Source organism: Artibeus jamaicensis, unplaced genomic scaffold (genome assembly GCF_021234435.1).
Source record: "Artibeus jamaicensis isolate MK-2021 breed Jamaican fruit bat unplaced genomic scaffold, CSHL_Jam_final contig_3230, whole genome shotgun sequence".
NCBI classification, from domain to species: domain Eukaryota; kingdom Metazoa; phylum Chordata; class Mammalia; order Chiroptera; family Phyllostomidae; genus Artibeus; species Artibeus jamaicensis.
The window spans coordinates 742,819-765,824 of NW_026521764.1; the positions used below are offsets into that span (position 1 = coordinate 742,819).

Genomic DNA, 23,006 nt, shown 5'->3' on the forward strand with positions numbered 1-23,006 from the left:
TTTAATTTTTGCCCATTGAGTAAGATATTGGCTGTAGGTCTCTCACATATGGCCTTTATTATATTGAGGAATGCTCCCTCTATTCCCACTTTGCTGAGTGTTTTTATCATAAATGGGTGTTGTACCTTATCAAAAGCTTTTTCCACGTCCATTGATATGATCATGTGGTCAAATCACATTCTTAAATTTAATATAATTAATGTTTCCAAGAATGTTAAGTGCCTGACATAGCAAATTCACAGCCCTAACATGCAAGTAGCATTTACAAAATTGTTACCACTCATTAGGGCTAGGAAGAGCTTTGCATTCTCGGAAAAACTCACACATTTCTCCTTTCCAATAAGGGGGCTCTACAACCAATCATGTTTCTTTCTTTGCTCTGGAAACTGGGACGCTTAGAGTCAAAACTAAAGCTCAGGTAAAACATAGCTATTGACACTATTGAGAGTTATTTTTCTTTTCTCTTTTTTTATTGGCCTTGATTTTTTTCCTTTCAACTTATTATTTATTATTATTTAAGTATTTTATCACACATGACTCAGGTTCTTGTGAAAAGAAAAATGTTATCAATGAAAAAAAGTAAAAGGTGAAGAAGTACTAATTGGTAGTTACAAAATAGCCTTAGTACTGTAAAGTACAGCACAAAGAATAGAGTCACTAATAGTGTAATCACTAAGTACGGTGCCAGGGGATCACTTTGTAAATTATACAAATGTCTAACCACTATGCTGTATACCTGAAACTAATATAAAATAATATTGAATATCAACTGTAATTGAAACATTTTTCAAAAAGAAGGAAGTAACCTGAATATTATTAGTAGAAGCTGCCCTCAGAGTAGTCAAGAGACCCATAACCATCATGAAAATCAATTCCTGCAGCTGCCGAAGAGAGTAATGGCTTATAATATTTGGGCATCCCCTTGGGCACACACACCTCTGCACCCACCCCCAGGGAATTTGACAGTCTATGTTTCAAGTCAAGCCATTCCAAATGTCTTGCAAATCTGATAAAGAATAATTCAATTTTGCTGTGACAGGGGAGCTTTATTTTTATAGATCATATACTGAAACTTTAAAATTCATTGACTCAGTAAATATGAGTTGAATGCCTATGATGGTCCAGGCACTCTGCTGGGCATCTGGGATGACTGTGTGAAGGCCAGGGGAGGGGGGAGGGGGGAGGGGGAGTGCAGGTGGAGAGATAATAATACACCCCTACTCTAGTGGAGGAAACAGTTCTACCTACATAATACAGAAGGTGTCTTATCTCTGTATATAAACATATTTTAATGAACTATGAGAAGCATTCATTGAGCTTGGTATTACCATTTCTGAAATAGGACTTTAAAGTATACTGTACAGAATATATGGAAAAACACCAAAGACAATAGATTGGGGAAAATATATTAGCAATACATGTGACAAGCAAAAGCTTAATATTATCCTATACATTCAACTCCTAGAAATTGATAACAGAAAGACAAACTTATAGGAAATTAAAGAGGCAAGGGCAGAAATGGGCGATTTACTGCAGTTGAAACCATGCATACCTACCACTAAGCAAATGCAAAGAGGCCCAACCCTTCTAGCAGTCAGGTAAATACACACTTCAATTATTAGATTTTCAATAATTTACAAGGCCAAAAATAGTCAGTGCTGGTGAAATTATAGGGAACTATGTACTCTCTCATGCCAGGTGAATATGTGAAATAAAATAACATTTTGTACAGTAACTGTACCGTATGTATTAAAATTTAAATATGCATACACTTTGTGACAGCAATCCCACTGTTGGAAATCTTTCTACCAAGATAAAAATCCAAATATAAGAGTGTCTTTGCGAGTACAAATACAAGGAAGTTTATTGCAAATTATTTATGGTAAAGTGAAAGCAGTAAGCAAGTAGCCATTTCAGTAACCATCATTAGGGTTATTTTTATTCAATAAAATATATTCATACCATGGAGTAGGAAATTCTATGAAAATAGTGACTTTGATTCATATATTTTTTTGTACTGGAGGTCTGGGCCATTGTATATTAAGGTAAAAAAAAGCAGGTTTGCGCATATACATCTGTGTGTTCACATGCATGTGTGCAGCTTTACATTAGAGATCATGCACATCCATTTTATGTATAATTTGTGTAAGCTAGATAAAAAAGGATTTGTCAATCATTTATCATTGATGAGTTTTGTGTTTGAAATAAAGGTGTGTGGAAAGAGAAAGGGTATTTATCCATATACCTCTGTATTTGGCTTGCTGAGACTAATGTATATAAGTAACAATAATAATAAAAATGGCATGTAACGTTTAATTAGAGTTTACCACCTGCCGGAGACCATCGTAAGAGGTTTTACTCTCATTTGGTTCTTGACACAGCCCTAGGAGATAGTAATACTGTCATCCTCACCATTTTATAGAGGAAGGTAGGAGATTCAGGGTTCAAGGCACTTATGCAAGATTGCACTTTTAGTAACAAACCAACCAGAATTTACATGCAAGTACTTTGATTCCAGTGCTTATTCTGTTTAAACGAATATTCAATGCAGATTTCTTCTTTAATAAAAAACTATAATAAACTGAGCATGTGAAATTGGCATGCTGACAATTGCACACCAGGAATTTTTCCTCGTTATTTTTATGTTTGATCACTAATTTTATATACAGTCTTAAGAAAATTAATTTATGTCTCAACTTACGATATGAAATGTTCAATAGGTATTTATACCATGCCCCATTAACTGCCAATAACTATTAATTATGATAAAATATTGACAATAAATGTAAATGGTTAAAATCATAAACCTAAAAACTGCGAATTAAATCTTCTGAAGTTGCACATGAACAATCCATGAAAGAGCTAAGTGTGTATGCCATCAATTCTTGCAGTCTAAGGGTCATCTTTACTCATTATTTCATTATGTCAGTTACAAATTTTCTTTGTAAGTTTTTTTTCTTAAGACATAAAGGTCGCCCTGGCTGGTGTGGCTCAGTGGATTGAGCGCGGGCCTGGGAACCAAGCAACCACGGTTCGATTCCCGGTCAGGGCACATGCCTGGGTTGCAGGCCAGTTCTCTCCCTCTCTCCTTCCTTTCCCCTCTAAAGATAAATAAATAAAATCTTTAAAAAAAAAAGACATAAAGGTCTTTTTTCTTTTAATTCTCACCTGAGGATGAAGAGGAAACGTTTATTGATCTTAGAGAGAGAGGAAGGAAGACAAAGAGAAACATTGAACAGAGAGAGAATTTTTTTTAAGATTTTTTTCTCCTTCCTTCCTTTCTTCCTTCCTTCGAATGAGGAAGAGAGAGAGGGAGAGAAACAACAATCCACTGTGGTTGCCACTTGCATACTCCCAACTGGGTACCTGGCCCGCAACCCAGGCATGTGTCCTAACAGGGAATCAAACCAGAGAACTTTCTGTTGACAGGAGGACACTCAGTCCACTGGGCCACTCCAGCCAGGGCACTTATTTGTAACTCTTTTTTTTTTAAATTTATTATGCCATTACAGTTGTTCTATTCCCCCCTTCATTCCCCTCCACCCTGCACACCCCCCCTCCGCCCCCACCATTTTCCTCCTATAGTTTATGACCATGTGTCTCAAGTTCTTTAAAATCTATATTTCCCATACTATTTTTGCCCCCTATCTATTTTCTACCTACCATCTATGCTTATTTTCTGTACCTTCTCCCCCTTCTCTTCCTCCCACTCCCCTGTTGCTAACCCTCCATGTGATCTTCATTTCTATGGTTCTGCTCCTGATCTAGCTGTCCTCTTAGTTTGCCTTTGTTTTAGGTGTGGTTGTTAATAACTGTGAGTTTGCTGTCCTTTCACTGTTCATCTTTTTTATCTTTTTTTTCTTAGGTAAGTCCCTTTAACATTTCATACAGTAAGGGTTTGGGGATGATGAACTCCTTGAATCTGATCTTATCTGAGAAGCACTTTATCTGTCCTTCTATTCTAAATGAAAACTTTGCTGGATAGAGCAATCTTGGTTGGAGGGTTGTACAAGGTAGAGAGGAATGAAGGGGGGAATAGAACAAATGTAATGGCATAATTAATTTTTTAAAAAGTTTTCCACTGGTAGCTGTTCCTTTCCCCCTTCTGGTACCCCTATAATTCGGATGTTGGAGTGTTTAAAGATGTACTCGAGGTTCCTAAGTCTCTCCCCATTTTTTCGAATTGTTGTTTCTTCATATATTCCTATTTGGCCATTATTTTCTTCCTTCTTGTTCACTCCCTTGATTTGAGTCCCAGTTTCCTTTTCATCACTATTGGTTTCCTGTGCATTTCCCTTCATTTCAATTAGTTTAGCCTTCATATGTTCCTCTAATTTGTGACTAAAATCAACCAGTTCTGTGAGCATCCTGATCACAGTGTTTTGAACTATGTGTCTGAAAGTTTTGCTATTTCTTGTTCGCTTAGATTTATGGGCTCTGGGGCTTTGCGATCTTCTTGAGTCATTTTTGGTCTATTCATGCTAATTAAGTATGAGGAGAGGCGCCTTAGACGTTCACCAGGGTGGGGCTACCCAGGTCGCTGGTTTGTGACGCTGTAGGTGGGGGCGGGGTCAGAGCGGGGAAATAGCGGCCCCTTCTGCTGCCTCTTGCCACTGGGGCCTGCTGGGTCCCGTCTCACTGCCCACTCCCTCGCTGGCCTATCTGGGCAGGAATGCGGGACCACAGTCAACCTGCCACCCTGTGCCCTCACTGGTTCCGCCAGTCGCTCACTGGGTCGTTCACTGGGTCGGCCCTTTGCAACCCCACACCTGGGATCCTCGCACCTGAGTCCATCTGACCGAGTTTTCCTGTGCAACCCTGCTCCGCCAGCTGCTGGTTTTGCCCCTCTTACTGGTCAGGCTGAAGCATTTGTTGTTATCAGACTTCCGAAAAGTTCAATTTTCTGTGTTCTGGCTGTGTTTTCTGTTGCTAATATTTAGTTGTCTCTAAACTTGGTTGTGTGAGAAAGCACGGTGTTTCCACCTATGCCTCCATCTTGGCGGAAGTTGACTTCTCTGATTTGTAACCCTTAAAAGGGTTACACATGTATAGTTGCCTCTATTTCCACATAAATTATCTATATTTGTGTCCCAATTATATTACAATTAAGTTTGGAGAACACTCTCTGCTTCCTGAAAACACTTATTGTTGGTATCTAAGGAATTTATTTTGTAATGTAATTTCGAACACTGCCAGGATTTTATTGTTGTAGGAACTATACACTGTACACTGAGCCTGCATTGAATTCCTGGTTGTCTACACTCTTAGTCAATGCACTTTGTAGCAGAGGAGGATGTTAAACTTTGACCTTTCTCTGGTTTGTGGTCTTTCTGAATGTTTTGCTTTCTGCTTCCCAAAGACAAAATGATGTAGTTTAACAATGATTTCAACCAGTAGCTTTATGATGGAGACTTAAAATTGGTCCCTTTCATATGGCAAATTTAAGTCACCTGTCATATCTTGGCCCCAGTTTCTTCTCCTGTAATTTTAAGTATTCTCTGGAGCTGCTTCTATTATATTCATCTATATGCATACTTATTAAAGTCTTACTAAATGTGTGCTCAGCACTGTGGGGGACTTGGTCTTTGCCCTCAAAGGCTTGCACTGGGGGCAGGAGTGGTGGTTTCAGTATGATCACGTAACCCGACTGAATGAATGGCCACCTGAAACTTGCCAGGCCCCGGAGTGGCGACCACGAGCTATTTAAGACCTGATAGACACCAGTGAAAAATTCCAGCAGAATGTTTCCAAATGTAGACTGAAAGTTGATTTATGTATGCAGAGCTATCTATGCACAAGAAATCTACCTAGATCCTAGACTTGTTCTGTTGTATAATTAGAAATATGAACTTTCTACTTCACAAAGGTGGGAGCAGATTCTATGAAATGCCATAGGACACTGTTGTTGTTTCTTTTTTTTTAACTGTAGGTCGCCACTAGAATTTTCTTTTAAAAGGCGGGATAGAGGGGAGAGTAGGGGGGCTGCTATTTTTTCTTCAATATTTTTTTCAGTCAACACAGTTGATTGATATTCAACCAATGCATGTTGATATGGCTCTGAAAGCTGTTACCCCTGAACAAACAACTAGTGTCTGAGTCCCCTTTTTCCAACCCCTTCCCCATGGCCGACAATTTTCCCACCCCCTGGAGTTCTCCACCCATCAACTCATAAGGAAATGCACATCAGGGGGCCTCTAGGATATCATTAGAACAGGGGTCCCCAACCTCTGGGCTGCAGACTGGTACCAGTCCGGGCCTGTTAGGAACTGGGCCACACAGCAGGAGGTAAGCTTGAAGGTAATATGCTTGAATCATCCCGAAAGCACCCCCTCTCTGTCCACGGAAAATTCTTCTTTTGTGAGATTGGTCCCCGGGGCCAAAAAGGTTGGGAAATGCTGCTGAGAGCTTTGAGACAGTGTTTGATCTTAGTGTTTAGTGCTCAATGTCATTAAATATTTTGAACAGAAATGCTCACTTCTGCATATGTGTACACATTGGGTCATGATACAAAATACATTTCTTATGAGTCATGAAACATTGAAAGCTACTGTTCTATGGGAAATATGAATGTAGGAAGAAATCTCTTTCAACGAACTGCTTTCTTTGTCAAGAAACCATCCTCGTTGGCCTGAGGCTGAGAATTTTGCTGACTTTATATTTATACTTACTCCTATAGTTATGATACAGGTGTTTCCCTTACCATGGTGATATCAACTTCTTAAATTAATTATGTTAGAAATAAAAGTAAATTGGCTTAAATAACATTACATCAATCATGATATATATGGTACATAAATTAGGAAGGTGGTGTAAGAATGATTATAATTTTGTAGGTACCTCAGCTAGCTAAATCTTCTACTCTATAGATAAAACAATGGTACCTGAGAAGTGATTAATTTTAAGCAATTAGTCACCTGCCCCAGGTCTCATAGCTCAACCAAGGATCAGAAGCTTTGGCCCACCATAAAAAGCAGGGCTTGTTAACTATCGAAGGGTAGCAGAATATGCCACTTTGGCACACTGATTATTTGCAGATGTAGGCACTTGGAAACCACCAAATACAAGCTTTCTCTCAACTCTGCTTATCTGCCTAAAGACAGATCCTCCAAAAGGAACTCAGTTGTCATAAATCCCCTCTCCTCAAGTTCAGTCACCAGGGAAGACAGATTTTTATCACAGGATAGGAGACTTGAAGTCTATCCCACATCCAGACAGCTTTGTCACAAATTATCATAACTCCCATCTATTTTGCTTCAGGCCCATTTATACTTCCTAAAAATTATTTACACCCCCTCTCCACTTTTCCTATTATGATAACTAAACTTGAATTCTAAACCCCCACCAGGTGTTATTTATTTTTCCCTGGTTATCTCACAGGTACACGTGAGGAATATATGGTAATAAACTTCTAATATTTTTTTCTCGTTACTCTTTTACTACAGGGGTCTCAGCTAAAAAGAGTAGAGGAAAAAATCATTTTTCTTTCCTTCCACTGTGTTTCACAAATACCAGCATTACGTGTTAAATATAGGGTGCAGAATATTTAGTACACTTTGTAGATCCATACTGAATGGATAGGCATTTTTTTTAAACATGTGGTTCAGAGCTCTGTGACATTGCTCCTCTGAAACAGGTTTTGTAAGGTAAGAAAACTACAGGGAGCACTCGCTGGGTGACTCAGTTGGTTGAACCTTGTGCCATGCACCAAAAGTTTGCAGGTTCAATTTGCAGTGAGGGCACATGCCAAGCTTGCAGGTTTGATCCCTGATGGGGGCACCTATGGGAGGCAACTAATAAGATGTTTCGGTCTGTCCCCCTTCCTCTCCCTCTCCCTAAAATCAATAAACATATCCTAGGAGGAGGAAGGGAGGAAGGGAGGAAGGGAGGGAGGGAGGAAGGGAGGGAGGGAGGGAGGAAGGAAGGAAGGAAGGAAGGAAGGAAGGAAGGAAGGAAGGAAGGAAGGAAACTAGGAAACTATGAGGAATGCACTAATTCATAAGACACTGCAAAATGTCTTCCTTCCTTCACCATAGTGAATGGGGGTGGCGGGAAAGGCCTGAGGATAGATTGTAGTACTTTTAAGCTTTCTGCATTGTATATGGTAGGGGGAAAGTAGGGTTTTAAGGATCTTAGGCTTATTTTCTTAAGAAGGCATAGACAATACTATACACTTCTTTATTGGAATTGCTTTGTCGTGCTGCATTGCTGGCTTTGTCATCAGTGGATGTTGCAATTAGTTTAACATGCAAAGGAAATGCCAGTCAAGCCCAGCACCTGGGACCTCCTCATCCTTGCAACATGTCAGGCCTCAGCCAGGAGACAAAACTGCTCAAGGCTGTGTGTGGAGTGCAGGTAAAAAGGAAGTGGGTGGCAGTGAGCCTAGGTGTATAAGGGCACCTGGGCCCCAAGGCCAGTGTTTATATTAGCCAATCACTTCCACCTCTGGTACACTTAACCAGGTGCTTATTACATCCCATGGCATTATCCTGACTTCAGGACTTTGGAGAAAAGCTGGGGTTAAGACACTGCTCAAGTGCATCAGACAACAAAATGCTTTGTGCAGTCAGATGTAAATTCAGGCTGAACAGTGAACGGTGCTGCCCCAGATGGAATTGGGCTACTTTTCACCACCAGAGTCTTGTGAGGCAGATAAGAGGTTCACCCCAAACACATGGGCTATTCGGCAAAACACGATACAACCTTACAAAGAGGGTCTTTGCTCTATTCCAGCAACCAGAAACAATAAATAAAATGGAAGATCTTTCTCTGGGAAAGCAGGCCTCGGATTTAAAGCAGGGGGCCTCTAGGAGGGAGGTGAGCAAAAAAAAAGAAAGGCGAAGGCGCTTCTCCAAGAAGCCGGGTTCATTCAAACCCAGAGGACAGCAAACCCCGCCTCCCCATGCTGCCGCCCGCTCAATCGCCGAGCGCTCCGGGTGTGAGCTGGCCCCGCGGGGAGCGGCTTGGAGCCCAGGAGGCGGTGGCAGGGGTGGTTTGAGCAGGCCCGCGTGGCGGATAGGCCCAGGCAAGTAACACCCCTTCCTCCTCCTCCTCCTCCTTGCTCAGTTCAACTCCCACTCGGCCCCGGCCACGCCCTGCTGCCACCGCCCCCTCGGGCAGCTTTGCGCTAGGCAGCACGGCCTCGGTCGGGGGCGGGAGGGAAGGCGGTGCCAAGGAGGGGGCCGCCGCTGCCACCAGAAACTACAAGGGCCGACAGGCTTTGCGGCATAGCCCAGCCCCCTCTCTCCCACCACTCAGCGTGCGTCACCAGGGGCTCAGCCAATGAAGACCAAGCCAGGTAAAAAGGGCGCCCGGGTCCGGATGCGCCTCAGGAAAGGCATGCTCCCTGCATAGGGGCAGCGACCAGTTCACTCGGCGCGCCAAGCCGTTGGTGGCCCGTGCGTGCCCTCATCCGCCTCTCTTGCTTCCCTTAAGCGATAGACCTACTTTTTTCTTTGGTGGCAATTCTGAGGGATGCTGGAGGAGGATTTTGAGAGGAGGGTGCTGGGGAAAGAGTAGGGGGCGGGATATCCTGAGACAACAAGTTTGGCTGTAAGGAAGGCCTACCGACAGGCGCCAGAGCTAGATCGCTGAGAGAAAGAACACCAGAGCAGCAAAGAGAGGAAAAGAAAAGCGGCAGAAAGAATAACCCCGAGAAAGGGGGTGGAGAGGAGGCGGCCCCAGCGCCCCGGCCCCCGGCAGGTCGGTGGCCAATCCGCTGGGGGAAGGGGTGGAGAGTCGGCGGCTCCGGCGGAGAGAGGCCGAGGGGGGTGGGGAGTAGGCCAGGTTCGCACCGCCCTGGCCCCGCCCCCGGCCCGCGCCGCCGCCCGCGCTGAGCGCCGCCGCTGTCAATCAAGGGCGAGTCAGCCGGGCTCGGGCGGAGAGAGGAGCTGCTACGCCACAGCCCAGCGGCGGCCATTCGTGGAAAAAGAGGCAGAGCCTGTGCCAGCTACAGCCTCCTTCGAGCCACCGCGGGCGGGCGGGACCGGCCTCTCCTCCCGCCTCGCCCCCACCCCCACCCACCTCTATCCCTGTGTCTCCGTCTGAGGGTTTGTCCTGTTAATGCGGGATGAGCGGTACGTATTCTCCACCCCCCTCGGTCTCCTTCACCGCCTCCCTCCCTCCCTCCCTCCTTCTCCAGACCCTGCTCGGTTCTCCCCCCTCCCCCGGGGCCGCTGAGATGCTTTAAGGGGAGGAGGAGAGGGCGGGAGGGAATCAGAGGGAGGGAAGGAGGGCTGCGTTTTGTTTTAATGTCTGAGAGAGAACAACCTCCTTTTGGGTGTTGCTCTGGAGCCGATGGGTCGGGTTTCAAACCACGTTTTGTGATATCCCCCTCCTCCCTTCCTTCCTTCTCCCCCACCCCCTGCCGGTGTGCGTGGATCGCGGGTTCATGGAGATTAATGTTCGCGGGGAGGGAGAGAAGGGGAGTGGGGGAAGACGAATAATAATAATCCTAATAACCTGTTGTCGTGTGTGCGTGTGGGGGGTTTGTTGCAGATCAGAAGAAGGAGGAGGAGGAGGAGGCGGCGGCATCGGCGATGGCTACAGAAGGAGGGAAAACCTCTGAGCCAGAGAATAACAATAAAAAACCCAAAACCTCAGGCTCCCAGGTAAAAGAAAATGTAAAAACAAAATTCCTCACAAAACGTAAGGGGAAAGAGGGAGTTATGCCCTTTAAATGCCCAGAAGTGAAGAACAGAGTAAAAATGTTAATCCACTCAAAGCATCTTTCTGATAGTGAGGAACTTAAATTGTAAATTTGTAAAGATTTCACATGTTTGAGGGTAACGGTTAAAATTACACCAGGAACTCAGACAATTAGGAAGCTGTGTATTTTTCCCAAGGGCATTTGGAGTTTAGAAAATAACACTTTAAGAAAGTTCGTTAGAAATTTCCTTTTATTTAAACTTTGTATTACAGGATCAGCTTCCTTATTCTGTATCTTACTGTTTTTGTTAATATTCCTTTTTGATTTCTGCCACCGCCTAAGTTCTGAAATGTAGAGCTGTCAAAATAAATAAGCCCCTCCCAACTCTACTGGCCTCCACTAAATCCGCCCACTTTTTTCCCCCCCTCTCCTTTACCATCCCGTTTTTGGGTAGGACTCTCAGCCCTCTCCTCTGGCTTTACTGGCAGCTACTTGCAGCAAAATAGGGACTCCTGGTGAAAATCAAGCAACTGGACAACAACAAATTATTATAGATCCAAGCCAAGGATTGGTGCAGCTTCAAAATCAACCACAACAGCTAGAACTGGTAACAACACAACTTGCTGGAAACGCTTGGCAACTTGTTGCCTCCACTCCTGCTTCAAAGGAAAATAACGTTTCTCAACCACCTTCTAGTTCGTCTAGTTCTTCCAGCAGTAATAACGGGAGTACGTCTCCTACAAAAAGTAAATCAGGTAATTCTTCTACCCCTGGTCAATTTCAAGTCATACAAGTACAAAATCCAAGTGGTAGTGTACAGTATCAAGTGATTCCACAACTTCAGACAGTGGAAGGCCAGCAAATTCAAATCAGTCCAACCAGTAGTTCATCTCTACAGGATTTGCAGGGTCAAATTCAGCTCATTTCTGCAGGTAATAATCAAGCTATCCTCACGGCTGCTAACAGGACAGCTTCTGGGAACATTCTTGCTCAAAACCTGGCAAATCAGACAGTTCCAGTTCAAATTAGACCTGGTGTTTCAATACCACTGCAATTACAGACCCTTCCTGGTACTCAGGCTCAAGTTGTAACAACACTACCAATTAACATTGGAGGAGTGACTTTAGCTTTGCCAGTGATAAACAACGTGGCTACAGGAGGAGGGGCAGGACAGGTTGCCCAGCCCGCTACTACTACTGATAGTGGAACTTCAAATGGGAGTCAGTTAGTTTCCACACCCACCACCACCACTGCTTCTGCCAGTACTATGCCGGAATCTCCCTCCTCTTCAACCACCTGTACAACCACTTCTTCAACATCTCTGACCAGCAGTGACACATTAGTGAGCTCAGCAGATACGGGACAGTATGCAAGCACATCAGCCAGTAATTCAGAACGCACTATTGAAGAATCTCAAACACCTGCTGCTACTGAATCTGAAGCCCAAAGCTCCAGTCAGCTTCAGACGAATGGAATACAGAATACACAAGATCAGTCAAATTCTCTTCAGCAGGTGCAAATTGTGGGCCAGCCTATCTTACAACAGATCCAGATCCAACAGCCTCAGCAACAGATTATTCAGGCTATTCCACCACAGTCATTTCAACTCCAGTCAGGGCAGACAATTCAGACCATCCAGCAGCAGCCTTTACAGAATGTTCAACTTCAAGCAGTAAATCCGACTCAGGTGCTTATCAGGGCTCCAACTTTAACTCCTTCAGGGCAAATCAGTTGGCAAACTGTACAGGTTCAAAATATTCAGAGTCTTTCCAATTTGCAAGTTCAGAATGCTGGGTTATCCCAGCAATTAACCATCACCCCAGTGTCTTCAAGTGGTGGCACAACTCTTGCTCAGATTGCTCCAGTGGCTGTTGCTGGTGCCCCAATAACTTTGAATACTGCCCAGCTTGCATCAGTGCCTAACCTTCAGACAGTGAGTGTTGCCAACCTGGGTGCTGCAGGCGTTCAAGTGCAAGGAGTTCCTGTTACAATCACTAGTGTTGCAGGTAAGATACTACAATCTTTTCTCTTTAAAGACTTTTTATATGGTTTTTACTAATTATTAGTTACTGCTTTTCTTTGCCAGTTCTTAGATTGGACATAGACCTGTGAAATAAATAGATAATCATACGGAATCTAAAATACGCAGGAATGCTGCACTGTCATAACTCTGTAATCATCAGTTGAACTGTTCACATTTGTACATTTTAGTGTTAGATTTTATGTGTTAAATTTATTAGACAGTTTTATAAAATTCTTCCGTGGAGCAAAACATCCTGATTAGAATCATAATAGTTTTCTGTAATGTAGAGACCATATTTGAATACACTAGAACTCTTCTGAAAGAACCCTAGTCAAAATGATGTTTATGTCTCCCTTAAGGGAAAGTAGGTCTAAATCGGAATTAGTATACAGTTGTGAGCTGCTTGAAGTTTTAATTCTACTTTGTAGTAAGTCTTTTTCTTAAATTGGTGGTTATTTCTCATGACCCAACATCTTGTTGCCCATGCTTTTGCTTTTTATTGTACAGCTTTGTTTTAAACTAGATATTGATGAAGTTGATATAACTTTGCCTTGGAAGTTGTTTTAATTACTTTTTTCTACTTTTTTGCTAAAACCAGGATTTGCTCAGGCTTTTGAGTTAATTATCCTTATAAAATTATATTAAGTAAATCTTATGATAGTTATCTTATCTGTAGGTGTTTTTAGAGCAGAATTGGTGGAAAGAAATTAAAAATGACAGTAAAATATCATTAATTGGAATTAATTGTGGTAGGGTCATTTTAAAACCAGTTATAAAGCAGTTAATTGTTATGCATATAAATAATACTTTGAAGTATGGAAAACTAGTTACAAGTATTTTAGTTTTCCTGGATCAGTCTTATTTTACTTTCTACCTTTGTTTTCTAGTAATTAAACACATTTCATTCATTCTGATTGGCTGAAAACCTAGTTGTCATTTTAGTGCCTTTGATACTTTCAGACTTATTTAGTTAAATATTTGTGTTTGTTAATCTGCAGTGAATAAGCATATCACTTGAATGACCTTTCTTGAAACATTTCAGAAAAGTTATACTAGGGTTCTCTTTCTTTACAGATAATAAAAGTGGAAATTGCTGGATAAACATCTCTGATTCAGAACAGAGATCAGATGTTTTATTTAGTTACCGTTACCTCTAAAGCAAAGCTATCCAGAATTTTCTGTGATGATGGAAATGTTCTATATCTGTTTTGCTTAGTATGTTAGCTACTAGCTATGTGTGGCTATTGAGCACTTATTTAATATGTGGATGAAATGAATTTTAAATTTTATTTACTTTTAACTTGAATAAACCACATGTGGCTCGTGGCTCCTGTGTTGACAGCACAGTGACCTAGTCAAGTAATGTTTTTTTGAGTGTGGTATTTTTTTCCTCTAAAACTGTTACAGCACATTATATATAAGTGCTTCTTTGGGTTACAGTCCTTAGCATGCTTTGTTCCTGCTCTTTTTCTAAATATTGACAGTAACATAAGTATTTCAAAAAATGTCTGTTTTTGCTGGGTGGAATAATTTGCATTGTCAAAGCAAAAATTATTTCACTTATATTTTGGCTTCTCTATTAAGCATTAGTGAAGTATTAAGATAATTGAGTAATTTGTCATTGAGTTTAGATATAGTCAATTTTGTTCTCTGATTAATATCAATTACAACTCAGAGTTTTTCCGTTGCCCGTTGTGAGGGTAAGTCAATGTTAAATGAGAGCATGATTTTCTGACTGCCTGAGATTCACTTGAATGATGCATCATTAAAAATGGAGGATTTATGTTCTGGAACTATGATTTTGGAGGGGAGATGTGGTCAAGGGATTTGCCTTTCAAACAAATTTTCCAGGTGATTCTAAATCTCACTGAAATTTGAGAATCAAGTCATAGCAGTGCACCAGAAGGTGCAGAGAGAGTTCCTGTGTGCCTCAGAGAATGGATTTCGCTGGCAAATAGAGCTTATTGTATTTGTTTTTCACAGACTTCTATTGACTGGCTGTGTGCTGAGCACTTCAGTAGTTGTATTTAGTCCACTGTTTTGGGGAATAATTTTTTTAAAAGTTTACATGATGAGGGGGGCACTTAAATGTATGAGAAAATTAGAACTTAACAGTTTTGTTTTGTTTTTTCCTGAAACCAAAATCTTAAATTGTGTCAGTGTTGAAGCGCCTTTGTTCTAATAGATATGCTCAATCATTTTAAGATGATAACCATGTTACAAACCCCAGAAATGTACCCTGATTTCTACAAGTCATTACAGTTAATCTGGGCCCAATTGTTCGCAGATTTATTTACTTCCTAGAGTAGTAAGGCTTGACAAATGGTTGCTGAATTAAGGTATGGAAGTTGATGGGAAAGATAAGCAGCTTGGGACTGGGAGTAATGCCTTAGAGTAGTTTCAGTGGAACTAACGAAATAGCTCTGATTTCAGTAATTTCTTTTGGCTTTTGAGTTTTAAAGACATTAGGAGTGGGGCGTAAGTTACTTTACTGACTCTAGAAGGGGGAGAATGAGCAACAAGTGTCTGTATATTCCTTTTATAAATGAGCCCTGGAAGTTCAGATCTTTTACTTTGTGTCTTCATTCATTCACTTTTAGTACTTTTTGATTATCTCATGTCTCTCTGCAACTCAGCCTCTCCTCCACCCCCCCCCCCCCGTGGTATTGTTTAGTTTGGTTTAACTTTTGGGAAAAAATTTGCTGTGAACATTCATGACAACTTTTATTAGGGTTTGAAAAAATTATTAGTAGTCTGCTTTGACAGAATGTAGTGGCTAGCTCAAGAACAAAGGACTAAAAGTTTTTTTTATCATTCATCCTTGTGTTACTCTTCTGGAGGTAGGGGAAGGGTCTGGATGCTATGGGCACAAAAATAAATAAAATTATACAAGGTAAATTGAAGGAAACCAGTTCTTAAAGATGGGGAGCTTCATACTTGATTTTATGAAGTAAAACTATTAGTGACAATCTACGGGGATCCTCTTTCCTTGGTAATATATTCAGCATAATATGTTTCTGTGGTTTAGTCTCAGCTTGAAATCCTGAATTCCAGGCCGAGCATCTAGCATTTAATTAGTTAGACTTGTAGCAGGAACTAAATGCGCGTACCCCTACAGACTGTTGTTTGTTTCCTTGTTGGGATTCTGATCTTGACTTTGACTAAAGGAAAAGCAGAAATTCTATTTTAAGAACAAAGCTATCAACCAGTCATTACCATTGGTTTAAGAACATCCTTTGTTTTAACTAATTGACCGAATTGGAAGATATTTTGCTCAAAAAGAACTACCTGTTTTCACTATGTACTGCTAGTCAAAGAGCACTGGATAAAGTGAACTTTGGGAGTTATATCTCCTTAAAGAATTTAGAATATGCAGGGACCATTGGTATTTAAATCTGTAATTAGCTTGCACTAGCCAGCATTTTGATTTATTTTTGGTCCTAATCATCACAGATAGTAACAGATTATGCTTTTGTTTGATGGATGGGTATTTCTTTACCAATTTTAAAGACTATTAACACCTTTGTGCTAATTCTCACAGAAAGGAAGTTCAGAGTCTAGCATAAGTAATGCCTACTTGAGCATGGTTGGTAGGGTGATAATAATATGACTATAATAATTTACAGTTTTAATTTGAACATCGTCTAAAATGTCATGGTATGCTTGAGTGTAATATTGTCATGGTACAGAATTACAAGCTTATGATTTTATAATAAATAGGGGGCATTATTTGTTCCAGACCCTGTACTTAAGGATAAGATGATTCTAGCCCTTCAAGAACTTGACTTTCTTACTTTCATTTATTTTGGGGGGGGATTTAAATGATGAAACCTGTGGACATAATAAACTAGGAATAGGAGGGCCAGTTTCTCATTTATTGCTAAAATGGGGACCAAAGAAAATAACTGACGTGTTTATATTTAATTTATAAACCTAATTTGATCCTCCAGTGCAATCAACCTCTTATATCAAACATTTTTCCAGAGCTACTAAAAGTGGAAAGTTGACTTGAAGTTTAATAGGAGTATGGTTTATCTTTGACATATAGACACATATATGTTTTATTACTTTGGATTTCCTTAGAAGGCATCTTAATATAACATGTACACATAATGCTGTATATATATATACACATGTATGTATATACACACATATACACATATTTCTATATACATATGCTACCATCTTTGGTATTTCCTTTTTGAAAGAAATCAGTTTTACTCCTTTAAACTTATTTTTCTAAAATCTTCTAATTCTGTTAATTATGGATTGGAATTATGAGGAACTTACATTTGGTTGGCCAAAAAGTTCCTTTTTTTGTGTGTGTGTAAGATGGCTCTATTAGCGCTTAGTTTTTAACTTTATTCAAAACAATTTTGTTAGATTGTATTGTGACACCTCTAATATCAGTGTGCATATAAAAAAACTTAACCAAATTAGTGAATTTTTGTGTGACCATTTTAATGTTGAAGATAGAAGAAAATATCCAAAATTTTTGATATATTATGCTTTACTTCAAGAAAGGCAAAAATGCAACTAAAATGCAAAAAAAGATTTGTGCAGTGTATAGAGAAGGTACTATGACTGATTGAATGTGTTAAAAGTGGTTTGTGAAGTTTTTGTGCTGGAGATTTCTCACTGGACAATGCTCCGTGGTTGGGTAGACAAGCTGAAATTGATAGTGGCCAAATTAAGACATTAGTTGAAAACAATTACTGTTATACCATGTGAGAGATAGCCGACATACTCAAAATACCCAAATCAATAAAGTTATTGCTGAAAATGAAAAGTTTGTCTTTTACTTACTTATTTTGCGGAAAACAACCGAATGAACTTTTGAGCCAACCCAGTATTAGAATACCTTGTACAAGTAGTGATTTCGGTTCTGAACTTTCTGAATTCCAGGTTAGCTTTAACCATTAGATGATGTACAGCATGACCTTTAAATTTGTTGATGTTGCCAAAACAGTATTGTTGCCTATTTTAAGATTTTCATAGAAGATGAAAAAGTACTCAAGTGTAGAGCCACATTAATTTTTTAAAAGGGCATCTTTGAGAGAGATTCCAGGTTAAAGAGATAAGCAACACTAAGCAGTTTTAATTTGCCTTTTAATCCAAATCAGTGAATATATAACAAGTAATACTTAAGGAATTCCACAGCAAAAAGCATAAAAGCAAGTTAAAGAGGAAAAAAGGAAGCTTGATAAAGAAGGAAGCTAGGGAAAAGTTCCTATACATAGATTTTGTAGAAATAACAGATGTACAAAATGATACATTTATTCTGACAGGATCTTCGAGATTATTGCTCACTAGTTCTAGTATTTTGGTACTGCTGCTAAAGTCTATAAAGGAATTTTGTGTTTTTACTGTTAAGTGAAAGCAGAGATATGGGTGAGAGATTCTGCAGTGCTAAATGAAGTACTTTAGGGAAGATGTACTAAGGATTGACAATAAAAGGGGAACCTGGCCTGATATCAGACCGTACATATATGTAGGCTCTTCTGTTCTGATCTAAGTATGCGATGTAATTGGATCTTCATAATGCTTGTATTCTGCTACCGAGAGAATGAGCAAATTGTGGCAAAGGTAACCTGTTGAACCACAGATTGACTTATATAAGTATGTGGTGAGATAAAGACTTAATGAAGTTGTCATTATGTAAGTTGACTTAAAGATAATTGACTGTTCCTCCCCCCTCTTCCTTAGTGGTATTTTAGAAATGAAGAAACTGAAGCCCAGAAAGGTTGAGTGACTTCCTGCTACTTTGTGGCAAAGTGAGGGCTAGAAACTTATGCTGTGTATATGGCATTGTTATCCAAATCTTTTGCTAGTAGATGAGTAAAAGTATCTGAGATTAGTTTAGGGATCAAAGAGGCCAAGTATCCAACTTGAGTTTGTCTTTTCCCAGATAGACTGCCTGTTGATTTTCACCAGAGTCAGCCTTAGTATGTCAAATACGATATTGGTGAATAGTGCAACTCTGTAGCTCTTAACTTTTATTGAATTTAATGGTGGAAACCAAATGGTACTGTTTTGTTATTCAAAGACCAAATTCAGAACTAAAGAGATCAGCAATTTTTTTGTGTGTAGGTAAGAAGTCTTCAGGCTGTTGAGATACTGTATCTTTATCTAAACTATAATAAGAAATGGATTTTTAAAAACTTGTGGAAGAAGAAAACAAGCACTGTGTATCCAGTAGGTCCTAAATGCTGGCCTAGGTGTTTATATTAACTCATCAAAACCCACAATATCCTTGTAAGACTGGCATTATTGTGCTCATTTTACAGATAGTCTCACTGGACTTTAATTTCTATAGGCAAATTTGCCCCTCCGGTAAGTGGTAGAGCCAGGATTTAAAATCATCTCTGATTCTGAGGCTTTTGTTATGTGTTATAAGGGAAAAGGATAGGTCTACAGATAAAGGATATTTTCCACTCCTTTGTTTCTGCTGCATACTTAAATCCTTTAAGGGTTAGCAATTTTGAAAATTGAAATACTGACTATGCAGTTAAGGTTTCTGTTAGCCCTAACATTGTGTGGCACTGACAGACAATTATAACCAAATGTGGTTTAAAAAAATGGTGAATGAACTAGTTGCATGAAGCCCTCTGTGTTAAACTCCAATTTTAAAATACTGTTTATGGAAGATAGGAGACACACAGGATTAAGGATGAAACTGAAGAGCAGCTTGACATTTTACAAATAATGTCAGGAAAGCAGAAACCCATAACAAAGCCAGGCTTTTAAAATTATTTTAAACAACTCGTTAGGCTTTACATCAAAGCAAGAGACAGTTACTGCTTGACCAAAATGGTGTGATAAGAAGGTGGAGAAAAGGCAGAGAGCTTCTCCATTCTGTTTCTGTTAACCAACAAGAAAAATGCAGTTCCAGCTGAAGTGACTAGAGCTGTAACTCACTCAGAGATACTTACTTGTTCAAGGTTAAGTGAGGAGATAAGGGACATTTGTTGCTTTTCGGAAGTCAGGATGATCAGGATGAATGCTAGCCTAAGGGTCAGAAGGAACTTTGAGATTTAGTTTCAGGCCAGTATCAGTAATTTAAAAATTGTGCACCATAGAAAAATTGATCATGAATAAGCACCTCGCTTTCTAAAGACATCCTTGAATTGCAGACAAATGAGTTTGATAACCATCTTCAACAAAGTTCCTTATATGAATTATTGAGTGGTTGGCCTTTGAGTATTAAAAAAAAATATTTAGGGATCTTTGGGAGCTAATACGGATTTGCTAAGAAACTTTGTTCATCTATTCTTTCTTCAGAGTTTCCAGATGAGTATACAAAAGAAATAATATCAACATGATGTGTCTTGGTTTCAGTATTGATAATCATGATTTCTGTAAAGGTTTATACTTGTTGCTCAATTACACGAAAAATGCTGGTTGTCCAATTCAGCAGAGCCCTCTGTTATTGTGGCGTAGGATTCTAGTCTTGATACAGTCCTGTTTAACATTTTTTCGCAAGTACTGGATTGAAGGATGTCATATTTTCCTAAATCAAAGATGAGACAAAGGTGGGAGATGTTGCTAATAAATATGATTGGAAATTGAATTGAGATTCTGAGTAACCCTAATAGACTAGAATGCTGGACCAGAATTAGCAAGATAAATATAAGTTAAGATCCTCTAAGAGTTTGGAGATGGTGGGCATTATATACGTACAAGATAAAAAATCTGGCTTGACAGCAGGGCATGTGAAGATGATTTCGGATTTATTGAACTTAATGTGAATGTAAAGCTCTGGATTTTTGTGTTGGTCAGACCATTCCTGCAATGTTGTGTACAACACTAGGTAGCACATTTTAAATGGGACATTGATAAACTGGCAAGCATATCAAGAAGAATTCCCAGAATGAAAAGTGTGGAAAACATTTTATACTATCAATACTCGAGGAGTGGTCAGTTTTATTCAAAGAAAATGACAAAGTGTGACAGCTGTCTTCAGATCTACAAAGGGGTGGGTTTTTGGTAACTGAAATACATGTACTTCTGTTTGACTCAGAAAAGGAATGAAGTATTTATTTGTGTATACACATGGATTAGAACTGTACAATAATAGAATGGTTTGGTTCATAGGGGAGTAATCATCCTACCATCAGCAGCTAGATGTCTGTCAGAGACACTAGGGAATGTAGAATTTTTGAATGGTTGATTAGATAAGGTATGAGCCTTCATCTAATTCTAAAATTTAAGGTTTTATGAATATTTGGGTAATGGTCCTGTTCTGGTTACTTCCATCCAGCATATGGTGAGAGTGCTCTATAAGTTTTAGTTAAACTTACATGATTGAGTATTTAGGGATTTTTGTTAGGGGTTTGAGGATCACATTTACCATTTTTCTTACTACAAGGGCAGTGTAATGAAGATGAACTCTATAGGCCCTGATTGGTGTGGCTTGGTTGGGCATCACTTTGCAAAATGAATGAGACCGGGTTGTGGGCCTGGTCCCTGGTTGAGAGCATGCAAGAGGCCACCCATCAGTGTTTCTCTTTCTCTTTTTCCCTCCCGTCCCCCCTTTCTAAAAATACATAATAAAATCTTTTAAAAAGATGAATTCCATTAATATAATTCACAAATAAATAGCTTTTTCTGTTCTTCATTATAGTCTTTTTTTTAATATTTTTAAAATTTTATTATTTTTATCTTTAGAGGGGAAGGGAAGGAGAGAGGGAGAGAAACATCAATGTATGGTTGCCTCTTGTGCGTCCCCTGCTGGGACCTGGCCTACAACCCAGGTATGTGCCCTGGCTGGGAATCGAACTGCGATCCTTTGGTTCACAGGCCCAAGTTCTTCATTATACTCTTAGATGCCATTTTTCTGAGTCATTAACAGTTTTATTTGGTGACTACCAAAACATGAGTATTTTAAACATATACTTCAGTGTCTAACATTGAATATGTATTTAGGATACTTTATGTCAGTAGCTCTTTAACCATAGTCATGTTTCTGACACTGTTACTTCAACATGAACAATATAATTACTTTTCCTTGAGTGGAATTGGAAAGTAGTTTGAAAATCTAGGATTCTAATGGATTATAAACTCTGGGAAACACTCGCAGCTTCAGATTTGTTAATTTACCCCGTGTAGTAAGCAAGTACAGTGTGCCTATCTTTTCAGCTCAGACTATATAGCATATATGTGCTTCTAAAACAATATTTGAGACTTGAGACTCTTGATAGAAAAAATGATAATTCAAGTATTTGAAAGTTCTTTCCTTATATATGGTAATAAAGGTAGGTGCAGGATGTGCTGATCAGTGGTGTGGTTCAAGTAGTGGGTTTATTTTTACAGCAGATGTGTATGAAGAGGCTTCCTAGAGAACAGGTATTTTGTGTTTTGTGCTGGTCAGTCAGATGTGGCTACAAGAGGACACCCAGGAAAAAAACATCATACTCACTGGTCCTAGAGAGACAGTCAATGGATGTCTGGAGGGAGTCACATGTGAGGGAGCATTGTGGGAGCTGACTCAACCAGACAGGTGGGGAACAGAGAAGAGAGTAAGGACCCATGGTCAAGCACCTTAATCGGAGAGGTCAGGGTAGAGTACACAAGAAAAGGTGTGAGGGGATTTCACTGATGTGCATAAATATTACTAGGTTGCAATCGGGGAAGCTAGGAGGGGAAATTCCTGGCAGGAGCCACGTCATACATACACTAATGCACCTGACTGCTTGGATGGGGTGCTCAGAGCCTGCCTGTGGGGGTGTTGAAGCAGTAGGGAAAAAATGACATTTTAAAGTTTATAATACAACAAGATGAAGAATTGGAACTCTCACATTTTTGCTTGAGTGTGCTGCTCCCAACTAGCTGTTCCATCCTTGGCAAACGTATAATTGGAGCTTTATTTTTTTTTAATTTGTAAATTAGTGGTATTAATTCATTTCTTCTTAATCTTATAGCATTGCAAAGATCAGATGGGATATTATGTACAAAAAGGCTTTGAATGTTAAAAAAGAAAACTGTGTATGGAAGTTGGTAACCTACTAAAGTCTCTACATAGCAACACCCACTAGAAGAATGTGAACTAGTAAAGTGGGAGAATGAGTAATTTTAGGTGTGGATATTAGCTTGAGTTAAATATCAGAGCTAAACAAGAGATAGCTGTATAAAAGAAATGCCCTAAAGCTTTGCTGAAGTGCAACCAAGGGTATGGGGAGAGGTGTATATCTATAGGTAGGAAAGAAGCAGTGTGTTTCAGAGTAGTAAGAACTAAATGTTTGCTGTGTGCTCAGTCTGTGTAAGGCTCTGAATGTATTTCATATAACTTTTCTTAAAAGAATGCTTATTTTCAGGACATAAGGCTTCTATATGCGAAAC

At 39.8% G+C, this 23,006-nt stretch overlaps 1 protein-coding gene across 3 annotated transcripts in view; it reads left to right on the forward strand.

Annotated features, from left to right (window-relative positions):
- The first annotated feature begins 9,498 nt into the window (after positions 1–9,498).
- The window catches only part of SP4 (Sp4 transcription factor), a 65,555-nt gene continuing 52,047 nt past the window's right edge, over positions 9,499–23,006 (forward strand). The window contains exons 1-3 of one of the 3 annotated variants that reach the window (XR_005084834.2): positions 9,499–10,073; positions 10,495–10,607; positions 11,100–12,651. Coding sequence is in view for 2 of the 3 variants with exons in the window: in XM_037162302.2 (XP_037018197.1) it covers positions 10,067–10,073; positions 10,495–10,607; positions 11,100–12,651 (1,672 nt within the window). In the remaining variant the exon portion in view is untranslated. The remainder of the gene's footprint in view (positions 10,074–10,494; positions 10,608–11,099; positions 12,652–23,006) is intronic. The other 2 variants (XM_037162304.2, XM_037162302.2) reach the window with 2 other exon arrangements.